Consider the following 24558-nt stretch of genomic DNA (forward strand, 5'->3'; position numbering starts at 1 on the left):
CAATTCAGTGAGAATCCTATCTCTAAATAAAATACAAAACAGGGCTGGGGAAGAGGCTAAGTGGTCAAGTGCCCCTGAGTTTAAAACCCTGGTACCAAAAAATAAAATAAACCTTTGGTTTTCTAAGTTGTTCTTGTCAGGTATTTTGGAAAGCTAACACAGTGAGTGAGGAGGCATGGGATCCCTTGAGCTTCAGCATCAACATTTTATGAAGAAACCTTCCCTAAACTCTAGTTCAGCGAGTTCCCTTTACTGTATGCTCCCAGAGCTATAGTCCTATCATAATGTATTTCACATTTGTGTGGGTTGAGAAATGTTTCAACTTGTAAGGAATAAATACCTCATTCTCCTATTAAAACAGTACTGTAGCTCCAGGGACTGTTACAGTCTTCCTTCTTTTTAGTCCTGGAGCAAGAATTTTCAATATGGAACATTTCACAAACTTACACAAGGGCCAACCTAATCTTGTCTATATCAATCCAATTTTAGTTTATGTACTGATAAATCAAGCACAGAGCAGGCATTTTCTTAGGGGACCTCCTGTGAGGCCAGCTGGGGATCATAAGCAGTTTCACTGGATATTGTTGTCCCTTGGAGAACTCAGGGGCTGTCATTCTAGTTGACCCTAGCTCTTAGTCTCATGACATTTTTTTTTCTCTTTGTTTCATACTTCACACTGTCACAACTGGCAGAAAGTCAGCAGTTTCATCTATTCTTCACAGTCCAGACTCTAGATCCTGTGCTCCAAAATGTCAACATTCTGTTTCAAACTCAAAGGGTTCTTGTTACACAATTGCTACACATTTCTTTCCACATCACACCTCTCCCCCTGCTCCTAATCAGTGCTTAGTAGCTCCTTAATAAATGTGGAAAGAGAGACACCGTTTACATTTTGGTTGGAGAAACTGACAATAATAAATTCAGTATGTTATGGTTTGGATCTGGAATGTCCCCCCAAAGGCTCATGGTTGAAGGATTAATCCCCAGTGAAGCAATGCTCAGAGGAAGAGCTTTGGGCAAGTGATTGGATCATGAGGGCTCTGATCTCATCAGTGGATTTATAATTTGATGGCATTTTTTGGTGGTGGAACCTGTAGGAGGGGGAACACAGTTAAAGGAGTAGATCCTTGGTGTGTGTGGGGGGGTGTCCTTGGGGACTATGTCTTGTCTCTGGCCCCTTCTCCCCACCTCCTCTGCTCCCTGGATGTCATGAGGTGAGCAGCTTTGCTCATCTTCCCACGATATAACACCTCACTGCAGGCCCAAAATGAATGGAACAGAACCAGCCAACCATGAACTGAAACCTCTAAAACTGTGAGCCAAAAATAAATCTTTATTCCTAAGTTGTTTCTTCTCAGGTATTTTGTCACAGCAACAAAAAGCTGACTAACAGGGTTCTTACACAGGAAGTCTGTGATAAATGTTTTAAGGGGGGAAATCTAGTGATAGGATGAATAGTAAATGCAATAAGGAAGAGCTACTTTATATGGATTAATAATTAGTAACTTAGGTGAGTGATTATGGTGGCTTAGACTAGGGAAGAGATCATCAGTGGTGGAACTGGAGGACTAATAAAACAGGGGGAAAGAGAGTGAAGGAGAGGAACAAGACTAAAAAAAAATGTTATTCAGTACTGGAGATTGAACCCAGGGGTGCTCTCTACTACTGAAATACATCCCCAGTCTTTTTTTTTTTTTTTTTTTTGGGGGGGGGGGAGTACTTGAGCAAAGCTGCTCAGAGGCACTCAACTACTAAGCCACATTCCTGACCTTATTTTATATTTTACTTAGACACAGAGTCTCACTGAGTTGCTTAGCAACTCACTTTTGCTGACTGAACTTGCAATCCTCCTGTCTCAGTCTCCTGAGCCACTGGGATTACAGGCGTGCACCACCACACTTGGCCATCACCAGCCATTTTTAGTTTTTATTTTGAGACAGGATCTTGTTAAATTGTTGAGGCTGGTCTCAAACTTGGCAATCCTTAGCTTGTAAGCTTCAGCTTCCCACGTAGCGAGGATTACAGGTGTGTGCCAATTCACTTGGCTAAAGCTCTTAAACACTGAAGGGCTTGGAATGTAGCTTAATGGTAGAGCACTTACCTAGTATTTGTGATTTGTGGAACACTGAATTCAATCCCCAGCACTGAAAAAAGAAAAAAAAAAAAAAAAAAAAAAGAAAAAGAAAGGAAAATAATAAACTAATTCAAGGGAACTCCCCTCAAGCACTTTGTGATTAACTACATTTGTAAATTAGAAATTCTTAGAAATCAGAAATTCTAAATGTCTGCCAAAGCACAGCTTTCTTGGCATATTCTTTGAGTCATCAACATCTTGTCCTTCCTTGTCCCCTTGCAGGATATGGGAGAGTCCTGTAGGGACCAAAGGTCAGGTGGGTTTCCACCTATTCCAGAATCTGAGTCTTGGTCTCCTGCCAATGAATGGCTGGACTCAAAAAGACAGGCACTTTCTTGGGGATCTTTTTTAAGTTATAGATGGACACAATACTATTATTTTATTTTATGTAGTGCTGAGGATTGAACCCAGTGCCTCACACGTGCTAAGGAAGCACTCTACCTACCACTAAGCTATACCCCCAGCCTTTTCTTGGGGATATAAAAGGCTGCAGGCACATGAGTTTTGGATCAGGCAGTATTTGTGGGGTAGGAAGGACAAAAAGGCAGAGACAGCAGCCTATGCATAGCCATTGTGTTTTATTGAATCTGGTGTATTTGTTATTTTACAAAATATACAGAAGAGTCAAAAATGCAAAGCAGTCAGCAGTGTCTGATGGGACAGGGAGGTCCCTGGGGGCCCTTCCCCTCAGATTCTGGCTGACTGGGAGGGTGAGCTGAATGGGACAAGCAGATATATTATGGAGTAGCAGCATGGCAGGAGTGCTGATGATGAGGTGGGACAACCTGGGTCCTATCGTCCCTGCACTCTCAGTGTGCTAAATGGCATCTCTGGGTGGGCTGAGTAGAGGAAAAGGAGACTCCGGGAGTTAAGGAGGCTAGATAAGGGTTTGGGGTGCAGCCTGGTTGATCAAAGGTTCTAATATATGCCCCCCCCCCCACTGGGTTCAAATATTATGCCTGCCTTCCTCCTTTGTTCTCCCTCTAAGGCATCCACTGGGAGGGGTGATGGGATCCATGTTCAGGAAAGTCCCTGATTCACTCCATGCCTCCAAATTTAGAGGATATGGCAGGTGAAAACTCAAGTCATAGCCATCATAACAGGCAATGAGCAGGAAGAGCAAGCTGAAACTTTGTTACGCATCAACTAAGACATCTCCCACCCACAATCCCTACCACCACTACCATACAAGCAGGAAGGAGGGAGAGGAAGGAATTTCAGGGATAAGCCAGATATCTGGTTCCCAAGATATCTGGTATCCTATGATACTGGAAGTGTATGGAAAATTTCTGGGACATAAGGCCTTCTGAAAACTTTGGAAATGCTAGTGGCCTGGAGTAGCATTCTGTGTGACTTGAAGCTTTAGCCCAACATGCCTGAGCTCTAATGCTCTTCCATGGTCTTTCTGTTCTTCACTCCAGTCAGATTAGGAACAAACCACTGGCTCAGGACCAAGATTTCTCCCTTAGTATTCTGTTTCCCTCCCACAAGGCTCTCAAAGGCGGTATGAAAAGCCAGCCAGTACGCCAAGGACAGAGCATTCTCTGAGAAGGGAGTCTTAGGGGAAGTGTTTGTGAGATCAGGGATGGGGAAGCACCATAGCAGGAAACATTCTGTCTAGTGTTGTGGTTTCTTAGAATTGGGGTGGGAGGTGGGCAATCATTCATTTCCTATAGCAGAGGCACCCTTAGCACTGGGTGTCAGGCAAAAAGGGGGTAAAAGCTGTTGGGAGTTGGGAACTCCTACCAGATGTACTTTGCCCACTCTCTGGCCCCTTCAAATCCAGGGTTCTAGACTACCGAAGCCCCAGGCTTTTCAATCCCTATAGCCCGCAGGGTAGGGCTTGGATGAGGATAGACCTGGGAAGAGAAGGGTGAGGTCTGCCTGAACTAGGACTAGAGCATGGTGCCCCCAGGACACACTAACTCCCTCTTCTGGGGAGCTAGATGACATTGTCAAAGAGCTGCATGGACCTCATGATGTTCTCATCCTGTGGCCATGGTGTGAGTAAAGCAGATTGGAGAGAAGGCGAGAGAGAGAGAAAAAAAAGAGACATTGTCAGGAAGAAGGACACTGAATCAGAGATGGGAACATTCAGAGGCAGAGAGGAGGGAGATACCCAGATAGAGATGGGGAAGGGATAAGACATCCCTTATCATGAAGGAACAGGATTGGGGAATGGGGGGGGTGAGATAGGGAGGAGGCACTCTGACCAAAGAAACTTTTTTGTTTTTTGGTACTAGGGATTGAACTCAGGGACACTCAACCACTGAGCCATATCCCCAGCCCTATTTTGTATTTTATTTAGAGACAAGGTCTCACTGAGTTGCTTAGAACCTTGCTTTTGCTGAGGCTGGCTTTGAACTCATGATCCTCCTGTCTCAGCCTCCCGAGCCACTGGGATTACAGGCGTGCACCACTGCGCCCGGCCAAAGTAAATCATTCATACATCACTGATTCAGGCCCTGAGTCCAGACCAGGGAAATGTAGAGGGCAGGGCCTGTACCTTTTGACAAGATTCAATGAATTCCTCAATGGTCACCACACCATCCTTGTTTCTGTCCATCTTCTACAAGAAGGTGGTCGGGCAGGGAGAACAATAGGGATGGCAGGAGAAAGGCATGCAGAATTCAGGTAAGTTCCCGTGTTGGTTCCTGGTCTCCTTCCCTTCACTCCGGCCCTCCAGCCTACCCAGTCCCAGGCACCTGGAAGAAGCTCTCCACATGTTCCCTTGGGGCCTCCTCTCGGAGTGCAGGGTATGTGTACTTGCCCATCATGTCATAAATGGACTTCATGATATCAAGCATTTCCTGTTAGGCCAAAAGAGAAGAAGATCCCTCTTCAGAGCCTCCAGATTCCAAACCAAGAGGCTGATGGCCTATGTAGATTTTACCCTCTTGCTGGTGATACATATATGGGTCGTTTTTTTCCCATGGCCCTTTGTACCCCACAACCCACCCCCACATAACCCTTCAGTTGCCCTGCACCTCCTTGGTGATACAGCCATCTTTGTTGAGGTCATATAGGTTGAAGGCCCAATTCAACCTGTCATCTATGGTTCCCCGAAGAATCACCGACAAACCAGCAACAAAATCCTAAGAAGGGAATAAAGAAGAACTGTGACTTCGGGTACCCGTCACCCAATCCTTTCTTTGGATATGACCTGGAGATTCTGATATGTAAACCCAAGGAAGTAGGCTTCTCTGACCTACCTCCCCAGCTCACCTCAAAACTGACAGAGCCATCATGGTTGGTGTCGAAGGCGTTGAAGAGAAAAGTAGCGTAAGTGCTGGAGTCTGTAGGATAAATGTGGGGAAGTGAGCCTGGCTTCCAGATGGGAGAGGACTTCCTACCTCTATGAAGCTTCCCCAAATCCTTCATGGCAATCCCAGCCCTTCAGCACCCTCTCTCCCCACTCAGCATAACAAAGAACAGCTGCTTTCTCTTGGGCCTAGTTTGCTCACCTCCTTGAGGAAAGAACTGGGAGTAAATTTGCTTGAAGTTCTCCTCATTGACAATTCCGCTGGGACATTCCTGGGAGGAAGGAGAGAACCATACTGAGGGCAAAGACAAAACCCACATTCTTTTCACTGCCCTTTCTCCACCCTCCATGGCCACCCTTCCAGAAAGGAAAAGTCATCATGCCTCCAGGGGGCTCACCACTTAGATCTTGGTATGGCAGGCAAGACTTCTTCCCCAGTACACAAATGAAAAGCATATAACTAAATCCCAGTCTACAGGATCAGAGTACATCTATTTTGGCCCCAGGCCAAAACTTCAGGCTAGAAGTTGGTCTCTGGGGCTATAGCCCTCAACCTCAAAGCATCTAGGCATTACTTTCTATCAGCTGGTGCCCTCCTGCTCCCCCACCCCCTTACCCAGTTTGGCCTCGCCTTCACTCACGTTCTTGAAGCCCCGGTACAGGACCTGCAACTCCTTGCGCGTAAACTTGGTCTGCTCTTGCAGCTGCTCCAGACCTTCCGGTCGGTGACACACAGTGGACAGTTCAAATTCATCCTCTACGCTGTCTGTGGGGAGCGGTGGGGGGTGGGGGAGGGACAGCCTCGCCTCAGGCCCGGCCCCCTGCAAACCCTGCAACAGCTTTTCAAAATCACCGACCCCAACACCCTCCTCCCTGTCCCATCTTCGGCGCCGAAGACTGCCTGCCAGTTCTCTGGACCCAGAGCCGAGGACATCCACGCGAGAAGAGAAGACGCTGGTCCGTTTATCAGCGAGCCAAAGCCACGCCTGGCCGGGCCCGGCCCGGCCCCAAAGACTGAGGTCGGACTCAGCCCTTGACTCTGGGCCTTTAATGCCTGGTTGCAGAAGAAGACCCCAACCTGCATCTTCATTTCAGAGAGGGAGGAGTGGGAAAAGCTGGTTCGAAAGCCGGTGTCTGAGGTTGGGCGCTCCGGTCGTTTTTTGACCTTCTCAGATGTGCCCCACCCCATCCTTGCCAAGCCCAGATCTTCCCCTCCCCCAACTGCGCTGTGCCCATCCCAGCCATGCCTGAGCCATGCTCCGCCCTGCTCCAGCCAATCTCCATCCAGACCCCAACCCAGGCTCCATCTCCCGCCCCACCTCAGTCCCGCCTGTTAACCAATGTTCAGCCCCCAGGCAAATGCCCCCACCCACACTCTCAAAGTCCCCCCCCCCAGGAGAGTAAGTCACCTGGGTCCAGCGGGCGGGGTCTGTGGGGGCGGAGGGAGGCTGGGGCGGCTAATGCTGAAGGGAGTGAACTGTCACCGAGAAAGCTGAAGACCCAGCCCAAAGCAGACACTCACCTCGCTTCTCACACACAGCAAATCTCACAGACCTGTATACAATGCACATACCCCAAACCCGCAGCAAAAGCACACGTAAAGAGCAGACATACACGAAACGGATCCCATGCACACAACCATGTCCCTGTTTTTCAAACCTACCCCGTGAAAGGACCTATCAGAATCAAACATCATGACAGTTACAAAAGGGGACTTCATAGCTTGCAAAATTCAGTATGATCCTATGAAGTGGGCACAGGGAGACTTAGGGACAAGAGATCCTCTCGAGGTTACTTGGGGACCAGGCTAAGACTGAAAACCCAAATATTGCCGGGCCAGTGGCAAACGCCTGTAATTCTAGTGACCCAGGAGGTTAAGGCAGGAGGATTCCAAGTTTGAGACCAGCTTTGGCAACTTAGCGAGACCCCTTCTCAAAACTAAAAAGGGCTGGGGATGTTGCTCAATGGTAGAGCGTCCCTGCATCACCCCCCCCCCAACAACAACAACAACAAAAAAAAAGGATAAAAGAAAACCCAAGTATCCTGGCATCTGGAGTAAGGCAATCTCCACTCTCTAAACCTGCAACCATCCTGTTGTGGCCACGGGCGAAATATATAGCTAAGCCCAAAACATACACAGTGACAGGCAGTCCACACAGTCACAAACACTAAGCCTGCTTTAGACCTGCTTAGTGGCCTGGTCCCGACCCCTCCACTGGCCAGGTGTCGGCCTGGGCATGGGCCCCACCACTCTGGTCATGCCCAAAGGCTCTATTTCTTAGACCAGTGATGCTCACAGGCACTCGGGACACCACATACATACCAGCTTCTTCAAGCACACCAGCCAGCCCCCCCACTCCGACCCCCACCCCACCAGCCCAACTGGCCACGCCAACGTCACTCTACCACAATGCCACACGCTCGGGCCCCGCCCCCGGAAGCACAGGAGAGGCACTTGCTTTCACTGACTGAGGGCAGGGCTTGGGGCCCGCAGCAAGGCAGCAGCTTGAGGAACCGCTGCTTCAGCGCTTTTTTAGTGGGCCCTGGAGGGTGGCCTAGGAAGAGAGAAGACCCCAGGAAGGCACGTTAACTTCCACTTTTCCCTCCATTCCCTGTCCCCTTCAGTCACAAGTCAAGCCTGGCTGGAGGAGGGCTAGAAAAGGAATGAATGGGGCGGAAGGCGGGCAAGGATAATTGGGGCCGGGTTAGGAAGCCTACTGGTTCTCACATGCATGCAGAGTGCATCAAGCAAGGCTGGGGTACTTAATATAACGGGATAGGGCCCAGCGACAATGAGGCAGCAAAGAGAGAGGTCGTACTGGCCTCAGTGTCTTTGCTCACCCAGTGCCCTTGGCTTGAGTGCCATAGCTGGACCTCAGGGTAATGTCCAACCTAAGGATTGCTAGGTAGAATCTCTCTTCCTTTCTCTCTCACTCTCTCCCTCCCTCTCTCAGACACACACATACACAAATATGCATGTATAGGGACACAGAATGATAAGTAAGACAGGTGCCAGTGACAGCTTGATCAACTTGGGAGGCTGAGACAGGAGGACCACAAGTTCGAGGCCCACCTCAGCCAGCAACTTAGTGAGGCCTTGTACCAAAATAAAAAATAAAAAGGGTTGGGGATGTAAGCACCCCTGGATTCAATCCTCCAAACTAAGAAAGCAAAATAAAGCAAAAACACCACACAATGACCCTGGAACACCATAACACTGTGTGTTAAGAATACCATGACACACATCCATATCATATTGTGAGCTAGATCCTCTATAGCAGACAGACACCTAAGGTTGCACCTTACCCACAGAAGCTTCATCTGTCCTGGGTACATCTACTTTTCTTTTCTGTTACTTCTTTTTTTTTAATATTTATTTATTAGAAGTAGTTGGACACAATACCTTAATTCTGTTTATTTATTTAATGTGGTGCTGAGGATCGAACCCAGGACCTTGCACGTGCTAGACAAGTGCTCTACCGCTGAGCCACAATCCCAGCCCCCTGTTACTTCTTATTTCAAGGCACCCAGAATCTTCCTGAGAAGGAGGGTTCCTTATCATCTAACATCTACACCATTAAGTGTGGCTGTTTCCCAGTCCTTTCTAGTGTGGTTGATTGCTCTTTGAAGGTGAAATGATAGTGGACTTTGAAGCAATAAAAATCTTGGAGATCAATATTTTGGTGTCCTGTGGGGTTATTTAAGGCCCAATGATCATAGCTCCTCTTTCTCCCCCCACCCTTTATTTCTGCATATATCTTATAGCTCTAATTGTACACCAGGAGGACCCTTAGCATTATTGTGTCTCCAAGCTGCAAACACCTCCAGATCCCTGGGCCAGAGCTCGCCAGACCTGACACACTGACTAAAGTTTGCCTCAGTACATTCCTGGAGGGGCCCAACTTCCTTCAGTCATTCCCCCATCCCAGTACCCCAACCCACCTCGCCCCCCCACACCAGACTCTACCCTCCAGACCAAGAGGTAACTGTGTGAGGTTATCACCTCTTTGAACCTCATCTCTCTCCCTCCCCAACCCACTCCAGGAGCTATAGAGAGATAAGGAGGCAGTGGGCCAGGTTGGTGGGGGTGGGGTGTGGGAATCGATGGTGGCCTGGCCCCTAGCCCAGGGTTCCATTACCCTGGACTCTGTTTTCCCAAAGCCAGATTGTGCCTGGGGCCTGTGGTGGTGTAGTCTGTGGGGTGGGGAGTGAGGTACAGAGCTCTCCTCCTGCCTTGCCTACTAGGTCCCTGCCTACTCTCAAGCCTTAATCTCCTCTAGGCCCCCTTAAAGGTAGAAGAGAAATCCTCTGCCTTTAGACTACAGGATATTGCAGCTTCCCAGAGTCCCACCCGAAAGTCAGTAGGGAAAATGCTACTGGAGGTGGAGAGGGAAACATTTCTGTCTCTTCCATCTCCCTCAGAGTTTTGATTTCCCTCTTCTCTTCACAAGAACCGTGCAGCTCCATGGCACAGCTGTTTCCTCTCTTCTCACCAAATAGTCTAAAGCATTTTCTTAGAGCCAGTTTCTTCCCTTTTTTCCCTCCCATTGCGATACTGGGGATCAAACCCAGGGCTAGGCAAGTGCACTATCACTGAGCCACGTCCACAACCCAAGTTAGAGTCAGCTTATTTCATCTTTTCCATAATGAATGAGAACCAGCTCAAACCAGTCTCCTAAGTCTAACTCCCAGTCTACAGCAGAGGATGAAGGGTGCTCTTACTGAAGGAACCCTAGAGCAGGCAATTCATGAATCTTCCTCTGACACCAGCTTCCTTCACATCTTTCCAGTTCTCCCAGGTGTCTAACCAATAGCCCCTGCTCCCACCCCCAGCCCCATCATGGTTCTTGCCTATCTTGCCTGCCTCCCCTGGTGCAACTGGGACTCTAGAACCACTCCAATTCCAAGTCTTGAACATATCCTCAGGGAATTGGGAACAGCTTCATTTAGCCTTATACCCAAAAAGGCTCAGCCACTCACCTTGTCCAGCTTAGGCATGATCATATCCACCATTACACAAGCCACCAATCCTATCATGATACATGTGATCATATATCTGTCATATACACAGGCTCACATAGTCACATATTGTCCTCGCTCACACACATGAGCACACACTCATATTCCATGTCACACTGAGTCCATATACACACCCTGTAACCTACACCTATACACATGGAGGTATGGAGAGTCACCCACATCCTTGAACTCTAAAAGGGACTCCCCTGAAATCTAGTATTATCTCAGGAACCTTAGAAATTTCCTCCTCTACTCCATATACCCCTTGCCTGCCTCCCCACCTGGTATCCTTCATATTCCCCTCACCTCACCTTTACACCCCAGTCCTCCCATGCTGCACCCTTTATTACTTCCCCAAATCCCCTCCTCCCCTTCCCCAAACCAACTCCTTAAGGCCCCCTCTTAATCTATCCCAGCTGTCTTGTCTCCCAGGCTGTGCTTTTACCTCCCCAGCTGCCAATCTCATCACTCACCTGCTCACCCTTTCCCCCAGTCATGAAGATGGCACAAGGCCCTCCCCAAAACTGCAGGGTGGCTGATCCTCCAACCAGCAGTTCAGACATGCCCAGACACCTGGGTTACCTTCCAAGGAGACAGGCTCGAAGAGGCCAAACTGCTCCAGGACCTTGACAAACAGAGCGAGGACTACAAGCACGGCGACCATCTCTAGCCCTTCCAGGTTCATGGCGGGTCCCAGGCATGGCCCCTATCCGGCTGAGACTGGGAGACACCGCAGGCAGCCTCAATCCACCTCCCCCTCAGGCTCCCCAGCCAGAGTAGGATCACCCGCAGCCCTCCCTCCGATTCTCCAGCCCTGGGTCTCCTCCCTCTCTCCCTCCCTCTCCTCTGCCCTACAAGCCTCCTAGCCACAGCCGCCGCCTCTTCCTCTTCATGGGGCCACCTCCCAGAGTCCCTGAGAATGCTTCCCCCAAACACCCTGTGACCATTCTGGGCCACAGGGATAGGGCAGCAGGAAAGAAGATGGCAGGGAAGAGCAGAGTGCATGTATTACAGAAACTACAATCAGCATATGGGTGATAGATGCCCAGATAGCTGGGTTACCTCCCAAGAAGATATGTTCAAAGAGGCCAAACTGCTTCAAGACCTTGACTGACAGCAAGGACTACAAGCACAGTGACCGTTTCCGGCCCTCCCAAGTTCGTGGTATGGGATAGAATATATTATAGGTGTATGGGTGTTTTTCTTTGGGTTTGCTGGTATGGAAGTATGTGTGTCCCCTCATACATGTGTCTGTGCACTTACACAAAAGTTTGTGTTTGTGTATCATTTGTGTGGGGTCTGGCTGTCTGTGGATGCATGTGTGAATGTGTGGGAGTATTTCTGAGTATGTATGCAGGAAGGTGTGTTTAGTAGAGTTGTAGGATGTGGATCTGAAATTTGGTAGGCATGGCTATGTTGTATAATGGGTCTATAGTTGTGTAATTGTATTAACAAGGACTATATGAGAATATAAGGAGGTGGAGAAGGTGGCAGTGACCTCTCAGGATGTCAGACACAACTGACATCGATTGCGGTTGCCATGGAGACTGAGGCGGGAAGCACTCTCTTCCCACAGGCCTCAGACAGTGAAACTGAGGCCCAAGGGAGGGAGGATTAGGTCCAATATCCTGGCCAGGAAAAAGGCAGCTTATCCACTTCATGACCCTCTCTGGAGAGGACTTATTGCAGCTGCCTTAGGGACTAAGAGATCTAAGTTTCTTGAGGAGAGAGGGGACTGTGTGCTTCTCTTCCTTCCAGGAGATGCCAAATCCCTTCCTGCTCTTCAGAAATTGCTGTTATTGTTGATGGAGAAGCCTAGGGTAGGAAGGAGATCTGAGCCCTCTCACCTCCATCCTCTGGATTCCCTCCCTTCTCTTCCTTGCTCCTTTCTGGTGATATAGGTATATGTAAAAGACTGGGGGAAGCCTGCAGAGCCAGTGAGCCACAAGACAAGGGCCCATGAGTTAATAACACCTGACATCATGACTACTACTGCTGCCTGACAGTGATTGAGCACTCACTAAGTGCTAGATGATGTGCTGCTATATGCTTACTGATGTTATCACTCTGAGTTTGTTAAATACACCTATTAAGGCAGTAATATGATCCTCATGTCAGTGAAGCTAAATCAAAGGTTAAGTAAATCTCTAAGATAAGAGCTTCAGTTTTTTTTTTTTTTTTGAGAGAGAGAGAGAGAATTTTTATTTTTATTTTTTTAGTTTTCAGCGAACACAACATTCTTTGTTTTAGGGGCTGGGGATGTGGCTCAAGCGGTAGTGTGCTCGCCTGGCTTGCGAGCGGCCCAGGTTCGATCCTCAGCACTACATACAAAAAATAAAGATGTTGTGTCCACCGAAAACTAAAAAACAAATATTAAAAATTCTCTCTCAAAAAAAAAAAAATCTTTGTATGTGGTGCTGAGGATCGAACCCGGGCCACACGCATGCCAGGCGAGCACACTACCGCTTGAGCCACATCCCCAGCCCGAGAGCTTCAGTTTTAATCCAGTCTGACCAGATCTGAGCTTACACTCTTAAACCACATATATACTTGCTCTCTTCTTAGAAAGCTTGCCCACCAAGGAGATAGATCCCTTTTAGGAGAATTGATCCCAGAGGGAGACCTCCCTCTCATCTAGTTCTGGAATGAGTGTGTCCTAATCCTAACTGTGGAGGTGGTGGCCTGGCAGTCTCTACAGCTCCAGTTGAGGTTCACTGGTCTGCAGTTCTCTACGACCACCACTGGGGGTCAGGCGACTATCTTACACCATATCTTATCCCTTCTCTCTTCCCCAACTCCCCCAAGTAGCAGGGTAGATGCAAGAAGAAGGTATGCCTCTTGCATGATGGGTGCTCTGCTTGCCCACCTCTTCTGAGGTTGCGGAGCCAATTCTCATACTCTGTGTATCCAGCAGATTTCTCCCTCTCTTCAAATTCCATCCTGGAATTTAATATCCTTCCTCTGCCTTCATCAACAGATTCCTTTGTTTTTTGTTTTTGTTTTGTTTTTAAGAGAGAGAGAGAGAATTTTAATATTTATTTTTTAGTTATCAGCGAACACAACATCTTTGTTTGTATGTGGTGCTGAGGATCGAACCCAGGCCACACGCATGCCAGGCGAGCGTGCTACTGCTTGAGCCACATCCCCAGCCCCAGATTCCTTTGTTTCACTTTGTTTCAGTCACCTCACTGTCTCCCAAACACAAACTCAGTTCTATCTCTCTGTCTTTGTTCCTGTCTGTCTGGGATGCCCCTCCTTTCTGCTTTCCCTCTATACTATAGTGTTGTGTTGTGTTGTGTTTTGTTTTGTTTTAATTAGTGATGCTGGAGATTGAACCCAGAGACACTTTACCACTGAGCTACATCCCCAGCCTGTTTTAATTTTTATTTTGAGACAGAGTCTTGCTAAGTTACTTAGGGCCTCACTAAGTTGCTGAGGCTGGCTTTGAAATTGGGATACTCCTGCCTCTGCCTCTTAAATCCCTGGGATTACAGGCATGTTCCACTGCCCCCTACTTCCTACAGTTCTTATCTATCCTTTAGAGGTGCTTAAATTCCTCTTCCTTTCAGAGGATCCTTTCAGAGCCTCCAGCCTACAGTGGTCTATCAGTTACCTGAATTCCTACAGAATTCAGCCTCAAAACTCAGCACTAAATTCTATAATGTTAATTAGATGGAACTGTAAACAGAAGTAGTGTAGCATGGGAATTAGTAGCATAAAGCAAGGTGCCAGAGTCCTTGAATTCACGAGGACCTAGCTTTTTTTATGGTACTGGGGATAAAACCCAGGGCTGCATGCATGCTAGGCAAGTGCTCTACCACCAAGCTACATACCTGGTCCTTTTTAAAATTTTCAGTTTGAAAATGGGTGCAATGGTACATGCTTGTAATCCCAGTAACTCAGAGGCTGAGGCAGGAGGACTGCAAGTTCAAGGCCAGCCTGGAAAACTTAGTGAGACCCTGCCTCAAAATTAAAAAGGGCTAAGGGACATAGCTTAGTGGTAGAACACTCCTGGGTTCGACCCCCAGTACTACAAATAAATAAATTCTTAAGTATTTTTGGTGGAGGCACAGGGGATTGAACTCATGGCCACTGAGCCACATCCCCAGCCCTATTTTATATTTAGAGAGAGGGTCTCACTGAATTGCTTAGTGCCTCACTTTTGCTGAGGCTGACGTTAAACTTGGAATCCTCCTGCCTCAGCCTCCCAGGTAGCTGAGGTTATAGGTGTACACCTCTGCACCTGGCTAACTGAGTGCTTTACCTCTGTGTGCCTCAATGGTTGCAGGGGGGAACAAATGAACTAATGCATGAAAAGATGTTGTAATAATGCCTGGCAAGGAATAACTGCTAAATGAGTGTTATCATTATAAATAATATAACACTGCCCCTCCCCCATATTTCTATAGCTCTTGACAATTTACAAAGCATTTCCACAAACATTATTATCTTTTTTTTTTCTTTTCTTTTTTTTTTTTTTGGTATGAGAATTGAACTCAGGGGCACTCACTGAGCCACATCCCCAGCCCAATTTTGTATTTTATTTAGAGACAGAGTCTCACTGAGTTGCTTAGGACCTAGCTAAACTGCTAAGGCTGGCTTTGAACTCGTGATCCTTCTGCCTCTGCCTCCCAAGCAGCTGGGATTACAGGCATGCATCACCATGCCAGGCCCACAAACATTATTATCTTGATAAAGTCTCATGACTACCACACGGGTAGGCAGTGAATAGTATTATGCCCATTTCACTGATGAGGTAAACTGAGGCCGGGGATATAAAGACGTTTACTTAGCTTGGAGCAGTGGTCCACACTTGTAATCCCAGCTACTCAGGAGGCTGAAACAGGAAAATTGCAAGTTCAAGGTCAGCCTCAGCAACTCATAGAGATCCAGTCTCAAAATAAAAATTAAACAGTGGGGGGATTGGGGATATGGTTTAGTGGTAGAGCGCTTGCCTAGCATGTGTGAGGCCCTGGGTTTGATCCTCAGCACCACATAAAAATAAATTAATCCTTAGCACCACACAAATAAAATAAAATAAATAAATAAATAGAAAAGGCTGAAGATTTACCTCAGTGGCAAAGTGCCCCTGGGTTCAACTCCCAGTGCCAGAAAAACAAAAACTTGCTAAAGATTACCCAGATAAGAGGGAATAATGCAGAGATATGAACCCAGATCTCTTTGGGTCAGTTCTGTTTCCTTAACTAAATCCCAAGCTCCTGGAGGGTAAAGATGTTAAAAAATTGTATTTACACAAACAGAATGCCAAGTGTGGAACAAAGGTGAACCAAACAGTTCTACCTCTTACTATCCCTTGCTCCTCTTCTGTCAGGGATCATGCTCCTTAACAGAACTATAAAGCATCTATTAATTTAAAAATAATTGTTTTATGCCTTCTCTGTGATAGAAACTATCCTAGGCAAGGTATGAAATGAGCTATAGGGGAGGCCAGAGAAACTTGGAGAGGTACCTTTTGAGTAGTTCTTTTAAATTTTTAAAAAATTCTATTTATTTATTATTGATTGATTGATAATTAGGATTGAACCCAAGGGCACTTTAACACTGAGCTATATCCCTAGTCCTTTTTATTTTGAGACAAGATCTTGCTCAGTTGCTCAGGGCCTCACTAAATTGCTGAGGCTGGCCTCGAACTTGTGATCTTCCTGTCTCAGTTTCCCAAGTCCCTGGGATTACAGGGACCACCAGCACCAGCACCACCATCCCCAGCAAGCCCTTTTTATTTTGAGTCAGGGTCTTGCAAATTGCTGAGGCTAGCCTCAAATTTGGGATCCTCCTGAGTAACTACTATTATAAGCGCACGATAAGTGCATGCCACTGTGCTGGCTGGGACCCTCCTTTTCCTCTTTGCTCCCCCACTTTCAATTCTCAAAGACCTCGACCCAGCTGCATAGGGATTCAAGGGCCTAAACCAATCAGGGGTCTGGTGGGAAGCTCTGTTAGAAGTGTAGTGGTGTATTCCTGTAATTCAGCTACTAGGGAAGCTGAGGCAGTAGAATTGCAAGTTAGAGGTCAGCCTGGGCAGGTTAATGAGACCTTGTCTCAAAAAAAAAAATTCTAAAAAATTTTTTTAAAAGGGTTGTGGATGTAGTTCAATGGTAGAGTGCAACTGGGTTCAATGCCCAGTACTGTAAAATTCAAAACAAAACAAAACAAAAAAGTGAAAGAATAAGTTGTTTCTTAGGCTCTCCCTTCCCCCTCAGAGCCTTCTCAAGTCTTTAGGGCTCTGTGCCACTGATATTAGCTCTTCTTCACCCAAGGGCGTGAAATCTTAATGGAAGCACTTCAATGAGAACTTAAGGCAGAACTGTCTTAGAGCATTAGTTTGGCCCTTCCCATGTCCCTTAAATCTCACCACAAAGATACTGCTATTATTTAGATGTTTACCTCCCACAGTACAAACCTGGAATAATATTGCCTTGTGGAGGAATCCACCCTATATACAACCCTTTTTAAAAAAAAAATTTTTTTTTTGAGACAAGGTCTCATTAACCTGCCCAGGCTGACCTCTAACTTGCAATTCTACTGCCTCAGCTTCCCTAGTAGCTGAATTACAGGAATACATCACTACACTTCTAACAGAGCTTCCCACCAGACCCCTAATTGGTTTAGGCCCTATACCATGTTATCCAGTCAGCGAAGACCCCAAAGCCCTTCTCTCAGTCCCCCAAACCCATTCCAACTCCAGCTAAATCAAAAGACACTGCAGCCCCCATCTGCATCAGGTGATTAATGACCTTCCTAGATGTTGGGGCTATTTTGGGTCTGGAAGTCATGCCTGCAATGATTGAGAGCTGGCCCTGCCTGGCTCTGGAGCCATCTGTCACTGGAGACAAGACCAAGGAGGAGGTTTGGGGGATGCATGCTCCCCAAGAGACTTCTAAGCATGTCTCTGGCTCAGCCCCAACTCCCCTCCTTCAGGGGGCACATGGCAAGAAGTGGCCATATACCCTGCCTGTACTCAAAGGGTTCAAGTAGGTAACCAAAGAGAGAGCTAGAGAACTACAGATCCTAAAATGCTATGGGGCCAGGTTGTTTCAGTCTCTTTGAGGCCCAATAGAGAAGGGATTCTGGATTCATAGGACTTGTGCACCTTGTCTGTGGACCACTTCCAGGTGGAAGTGTGCACGAATCTCAGCAGGACTATATGATACAATCCATACATCATAAACTCCACAAATGTCACACCAATGTACAACCTCATAAAAGCTGTACAAGTAACCTAGTGATTCAGGAACCCCCAACCAAACCCTACAGCATAACACTCTAGGTGATCCGAGGGATATGTAACCCCAGGATGCACAGCCCCAGTGATCACAATCACAGGGACACATAGCCTTAACAATGTACAATTTAGTAATGCACCATCCCATTAATACAGATTGCCAGAGATGGATAAAACATGGATAGACAATCTTCATGCCATACAAGTCTATCCATCCTGTCATACATGAGCTCACTGAGTTCATATTCTAGTCCTATCTCAGGCTTTTTTTCTTTTTTCTTTTTTTCATTGATCCTTCATCTTAAGGCTCCCTTAACCTAAGCAATGTAATAAAGAGCTGTATGTACTTTTCCCTAGCTCAGCTGCAAGCTTCCTTTTTGCATGTCTGTGTCCTGTCCCTTACTTGAGCCTCCCCCAGTACCTCCAATAAGAAGCCCTGTCCTCTCCACCATCATGAGGGACCATGATGCCCCCTTCTCTTTTCTTCTTTGAAGAGCCCTATCTCTTCTTCCTGCTCCATAAGGAATCCTATCCCTTGCTCCACTTCTGTCAGGGATCTTGCTCCTTAAACCTTTAAACCCTTTTCTTTGAGGGGTCCCGCTCCCTCCATTTCTGTGAGTGCCCTTTATCCTCCCCACTTCTATAAGACTCTCATCTCACTTCACTTTTTGAGAAGGCCTGCCTGCTCCCTTCCCTTCACCATACCTGGGGACAGGGACCCAGTCACCAGCTGGTAGAGGGATCTTGCTGCTTGCCCCAACGGGCTCCGGCACCTGCGGGGGCAGCGGTTCATGATACTGCAGGAGAGCTTTGTGGCCAAGCTCCGCCCTCAAAGCCCGGGGGCGGTCTGGGCTGTCTCAGCCACCACCCAAGTGGGTTCTGTGTGGGCGGAGCAGGAGGACAGGACTGGCAGAGGTTCTCAGACCCTAGGACTCTCCCCGCCTTCCCCTGGCTGTGGTAGAATGCTGGCCTCCCATTTGAAGGACCCACCCCTAAAGTTCCTAGAGCAGGTAAGGGCAGAGGGGCAGTACAAACTCCCCATAACCTTCTTTTGAAACATTTTGTGGAATCCTGGCAAGAAAGCCGGGTATGCAAGGGTTTGGAAAATGATCTGGTCAGGGAATAGACCTTTCATTGCCTCTTTTCAGCTCCTCCTCCTCCTGCGCCCCCAACCCCCATTTTGCTAAGGGTAAGAGAACAGAGTTGTCATGGCAACTCCCCACACTTCCACACTTCCTAAACCAACAGGAGAAAAAGCAGGAGGAAGGAGAGAGGCCGGTGAGTTTATCCGAAGGTAAAGAGGAGGTGGCAGGGCTTTGCATCCACTTGGTATTTGCACCTAAATCCAAATAGGACTTCACTCACATTTTTTTTTTTTTAACTGTGTGGTACTAGGGATTGAACCCAGGATTGAACTATGTCCCTAGCTCCACCCCTTTTATTTTATTATTTTTTGGGACAGGATTTTTCTAAGTTGCCTAAGCTGGCCTCGAATTTGCAATCCTTCCAGGATCCGAAAATACCTTCAAACTCCTAGGAAAACCTACAGAAGAGATATAGTCCCAGTGCTCTGACACATTTTTAGGGGGATTGAAATCATTATTTTTAGGTATTGGGGATTAACTAAAGGGCACTTTACCTCCGAGCTACATCTCCAGCCCTTAATTAATTAATTAATTATTGGTACTGGGGATTGAGCCCGGCGGCCCTTTACCACTGAGCTATGTCCCCAGCTCTTTTTTCAATTTTACATTTTGAGACAGAGTCTTGCAAAGTTGCTGAGGCTGGCCTTAAACTTTCAATCGTCCTGCCTCAGCCTCCGGAGTCACTGGGATTACAGGCATACGCCACCATGCCTGGCAGAAAACCCTATATTTAAGAGGAGAGAATTACTTCTGAATTCTGTCCAGACCTTGCTCATTCAGGATATAGTTCCCGCTCCACAAGCATGGTTCCTCTAAGACACACGGGGGCGCCCTACTCCCGGGAACGATACTCAGGGCCAGAGGCCCAGGAGCTTAGACCTGGCGGGTCAGGTCCCAACTCTTTCCTCATCTTATACTGTCCTGCATCTGCTTCTGCACTGACTGGGCTGTGCCTATCGCAGACTTTTCCACTCTGCGTCATTGCCAAACGGTTCCTCTGAGCCCAGAAGACCGGAAGTATTAGGTGGTATATGGGGTAGAACTCGGATTTTCTTCCCCCTAAAAAGGTTCTCCCAGTTCTGAGCTTGGGAAGGAATGGGGAAAGATGGCAATTGGGGGTACCCAAGACGCCTTGAAGCACAAGTTTAGGGCCGCTTCTGGCAGTCTGATCAGCCAGGATAATGTGGAGGAGGACAGGAGACTACTCCCACATCTGATCTCAAGAATACCTACTGGAAATCCCTTTGGGAAAGAGGCCTGGAGCACTTCAGCACCGCGGACAAGGTCTCCTTTCAGGCTGCAGGGAATACTCAGAGCCACCAGTCAAGGTTAACATTAGTGTCCCCGACTCATTTGACACTCATTATAAATCCTCCTTCAAGCCAAGTGCAGTGGTGCACACAAGTAAGTCCAGAAACTTGGTAAGCTGAGGCAGGAGGATCACAAGTTCAAAGCCAGCCCCAGCAACTTGAGACCTGGTCTCAAAAAGGGCTGGGGATGTAGCTCAATGGTTAAACTTCCCTGGGTTCAATTCCCGGTACCAAAAAATAATAAGCTCTCCTTTGAGAGGCAAGGCCCCTGGTAGTCCTATTTCTACTTCTCAAGTCATGTGTGTAGTGCTCTAAAATGAGGATGACCTTAACAGGATTCTAGAGGCTCATCAGAACTTGATCTTTTTTTATTTCTCTTGGGAGGCTGGCAAGTAGGCAGTCAGGAAGTTGTCCTACCCCCTTTTTGGCAGTCTGGGATTTAAACCTGGGGGCACTTTACCACCTAGCTATGTCCCCAGCCCTGTCCGCCTTTTAACTATTGAGACAGGGTCCTGCTGAGTTGCCAAGACTGGCCTCAAATCAGTGATTCTCCTGTTTCACCTCCTGAGCAGCTGGGATTACAGGCATGAACCACCATGCCTAACTAGTATTCCTACTGTACAGGTGAGAAAAGTGAGGGCCAGAGAGCGAAAGTCACATAGTACATTTCCATTCCTGACAGACTGTTATGGTTTGGATATGAGGTATCCCCCTCAGACTCCTCTTAATGCAGGAATTTTCAGAGGTGAAATGATTAAATTATATGAGGACTGTAACCTACTCAGTCCATGCTAGTTTGAATGGACTGACTACTGGGGCATGCCTGAAGATGAGTGACTGGGGGTATCCCCTGAAAGGGCACATCTTGTCTGCAGCCCTTTCCCCCTCTCTGCTTCCTCACCTTACCATAAACTGATCTATTTTCCTCAGCTGGGCTCTTCCCTCCATGATGTGCTGCTAACCTTAAGCCCAGAGGAATGGAGTCAGCTGTTTATGGACTGAGACCTCTGAAACTGTGAGCCCTAAATAAACTTTTCCTCTGGGGCTGGGGATGTGGCTCAAGCGGTAGCGCGCTCGCCTGGCATGCGTGCGGCCCGGGTTCGATCCTCAGCACCACATACCAACAAAGATGTTGTGTCCGCCGAGAACTAAAAAATAAATATTAAAAATTCTCTCTCTCTCTCTCCTCTCTCACTCTCTCTTTAAAAAAAACAAAAACAAAAAAACCCACTTTTCCTCCCTGAGTTGTTTTTGTCAGGTGTTTTGGTCACAGCTATGCAAAAGCTGACTAACACTGACCTAACTAAGGCTCTACCTTCAAATCCAAGTGCTTCTCCACCTCCACCCAAAGTGGAAAATCAAGGCATGAAACAAACCCTAATGTGTTAATGAGGGTCTTGAGCCATTACAATTCTCAAAGATCCTGAACTGGCAGTGGAAACTGAGTTCATAATAGAACTGGATAGCTGAACTTTCAGAGCCATCCAAATCTGAAGCACATCTGGGAGAGGCACATGTGTCATTGTCCAACTCTGGGGCCTAAGTGAAGGATGCCCCTTCTGTGATGTTTTGATATTACAACTAGGTCCTCCCCAGGGACAAAGAGCAGAGGAGACACTTATCCTTAAGGTATTACATCCTAGTTCCCTCCCTCCTATTCAAAGGTCTTAATCTGAGCTCATAAGGAAGGACAAAGATCATGGCTTCCCCCTAATTCCCTGCTCAGAAGGAACAGCCTCCCTCCTCCCATTCTCAGTTGGAGTTCTTAAACAGGCTGCACAATGAGAGAAACACACATATATGGAAACGTACACAAGGTGACACAGTCACCTACACAAGCACATGGATCTACCTATCAAACACAGGAATGCATACAAGCACAGATGTCCTGGTCTCACATTACTCCCCAAAGTGAGAAAGAGAAGTCTGGGCAGCAGAATGGTTTTGACGGATTTAAGAGGGGACATGTAGCACTTCCCAGGCCTAGAGTTTCTATCCCTGGTTCTGGAAGGAGGCAAGAGGATGTATTTTCTCTGGGGTTCTGGTGAATTTCTCAAAGGGCTGTTGGGGATTATGGGATTTTCATTTGTAAGAGTGATCTGAGTAATGGCGGGAGGGGGCTGATCCAGCACTAACCAAAGCCTCCCTATGGATGCCAGGTGCTAGAAACATAGGGTACACCTGGGTGTGAGTGTGGGCAGCTGCACACTAGAATCTCTCCTTGGGTCCACCTGGGCTATTTGCAGGAAACTTGGGGAAGCAGTGAGGTGCACTAAAGACTCCCTTCTGCTACAGGAAGCCAGAGAGGCAGCAGGATAAGGAACGGCATGGACATTCAGAGAGCCCCACAGCAGCCATCACACATGAAAGTACACAATCAGCACCAAATGTTAAAATAATCCACATAATCTCACAATCACAAAATATACAACAACCCACTTTAACAACTGTTCATTCCAGGAGGTTCACAGTCCATAGTCTTATAAAGAGACATACCACCGTAAATGAAGCCCTAATATATTCTGGTTGTCACATGTCACCTCACACAGAATCATACACTCAAAGCCTATAGTTGCACATACAACAAAGACACAAGGTCAAAACAACTTAAGTACAACCAGGGTCCTACATAGCCTCATTCAAACATCAGACAAGATCATAAATTGCACTGCCACATGCACTCACACTCATCCTGGTTGTCACCAAGCCCAAGGCACATGGCAACCAGCTGTGGGAGGTACACACACATACATAAAGCAGACACACATAGGAATGATAAGCGCTCACTCACGTAACACCTCCCACTCCAGACACACTCCCAGCCCTGTGTCACACACGCCCACACCTGCTGCCTCTCCACACCTGCCCCACTTGCCCCTCCACCCCTATGGAACTCAAGGCTTTGAACCCCAGTATCCAGTTGCCTAGACCAGCTGGGAGAGTGCCTGGGAATGGGATAGAGAGCAGGTATGGAACAAGTCAGGGTAGGAGAGGTGGAAGGATCTGGGGGGATGGAATCCACCCTCCCTCCCGTGACCCCTGCGCCACTGACTCACCCGTGAGCTGGTCATAAGAGCCGTCCAGATCTCGGGAATCGGACAAACTCTCCTTGCGGCCCTGGCCCCGCATGGCCCCCGGCGCCCCACTCCCGCTTGGGCTGTGGGAGGGGGCGCCGGGTAGCCGGGATAGGGCGCTCACACGGCGCCCCCTGGCGGCCTAGGGCACCGTTGGGGCTGGGGACCGGGAGAGCCAAAGGTTGGGGGGCTAGTCTGGGGACCAGAGGGGTTCTAGGCCCAAACTAGGGGGTCCCGGGGCAGGAGCAGGAGCAGGAGGCTTGGGCGGCAAATGAGCGCAGAGCCAGAGGTAGAGTGGAGCTGAGCTCTGAGCAGGAGCGATCCGCCTCTCTCCTCCCGCCCCCTCCCCGCGGCTGTCACTGCCGCCTCCCCTCTTTGGCGCTGCTGGGATTGGCTCCCCCTACCTCCGCCCCCCACCCTCTTCAGCTCGGGGGAGGCTCCGGTGAAAGGGTGAACTGCAAAGTGCAGGGAGGGAGACCATCTCTCAGCAACACCACCTCTCAACCTCAAGCCACCGATGTTGGGGTGCAAGAGAGAGCGGGGCCAGAGACCCCACTGTGAGGAAACCTCGCCCACAATTTTCAGACACCCTCTTCCCCTACCATCAGCACTGTCTGGTGGAGTCAGAGCCTGGGTTATGCCTCTGGGTCCCCTGTTCGTTTCTCCATGTCAGCCCCTATTTTGTTTGTTCCTCCTGCCAGTTCCAGCCAGTCCCCCGTCTCCACCCTGCTTCTCTCTGCTTCAAGTGGGAAGAGAATGCAGAGAAAAGTCCACCCGTTCTTGGATACAGGCGCTGTGGACAATTTTTTGTTGCCTCAAGTTCCAGCAGGATGCCACTCTCACTTAGGGCCCCCTGTCTGGATATCATCCATTCCCAGTGGGCCTTCTTCCCTGATCTAATAATGACCCCCCTCTGCCATCCATGAAGATAGGAAAAACAGTGAACCAGGTCAGTTTCTCAAGACTTCCTTGTTCTTTTGTTTCTTTTTTCCTTTCAACTTTTCTGCCCTTCTCTTTTGTCATCTACCCTATCTTAGATTCCTTGTTTTCCAGCAGATTTAGGGAGGTAGTGAAGGGTTTGGGGATCTGGGTGAGGACAGAGTGGACAAGTAATGCCCCTTTATGAAGCCCTCTCCACTTAAGATTATTAGCTCCTATTCTGAAAGCAGGGACAGCACAGAGCTGGGCTCCCTTAGTCTCAATGTGTCTGAATTGCCCCCAGGATACTTCCTGGGCTCCTAGCCAAGAACAAGTCTCTGCCCACAAACCCTGCCATAAGAATGGGTGGATGGTGTTTGGTGGGTCTTGAGAAGTGGCCTGCTGAGAACAAAAGCTTCAGCTAAAGTGACCCCAGCACATTTAATCTCTTCA

General features: G+C 48.0%; 1 protein-coding gene across 9 annotated transcripts; it reads right to left on the reverse strand.

Moving 5' to 3' along the window:
- Positions 1-1449: 1449 nt before the first annotated feature.
- KCNIP2 (potassium voltage-gated channel interacting protein 2) lies at positions 1450-23304 on the reverse strand. 9 transcript variants are annotated; one of them, XM_081268327.1, is made up of 10 exons: positions 23170-23299; positions 7856-7951; positions 6806-6859; positions 6038-6162; positions 5599-5668; positions 5360-5430; positions 5122-5229; positions 4840-4944; positions 4641-4703; positions 1451-2144 (listed from the first exon to the last, which is right to left on the reverse strand). In XM_081268327.1, exons 1-10 carry the CDS (start codon positions 23240-23242, stop codon positions 2055-2057), a joined length of 855 nt encoding a protein of 284 aa, XP_081124453.1. In that variant the 5' UTR covers positions 23243-23299; the 3' UTR covers positions 1451-2054. The 9 variants fall into 9 exon arrangements, with proteins under 9 accessions (XP_081124455.1, XP_081124453.1, XP_081124456.1 ...); XM_081268332.1 differs by lacking the exon at positions 1451-2144 and adding an exon at positions 3118-4124 and having other exon boundaries at positions 6806-6913; positions 7862-7951; XM_081268328.1 differs by lacking the exon at positions 1451-2144 and adding an exon at positions 3118-4124.
- Between the last annotated feature and the right edge of the window lie 1254 nt (positions 23305-24558).

This window comes from Spermophilus citellus (genome assembly GCF_964194105.1).
Source record: "Spermophilus citellus genome assembly, chromosome: 15".
In the NCBI taxonomy this organism is placed as follows: Eukaryota; Metazoa; Chordata; class Mammalia; order Rodentia; family Sciuridae; genus Spermophilus; species Spermophilus citellus.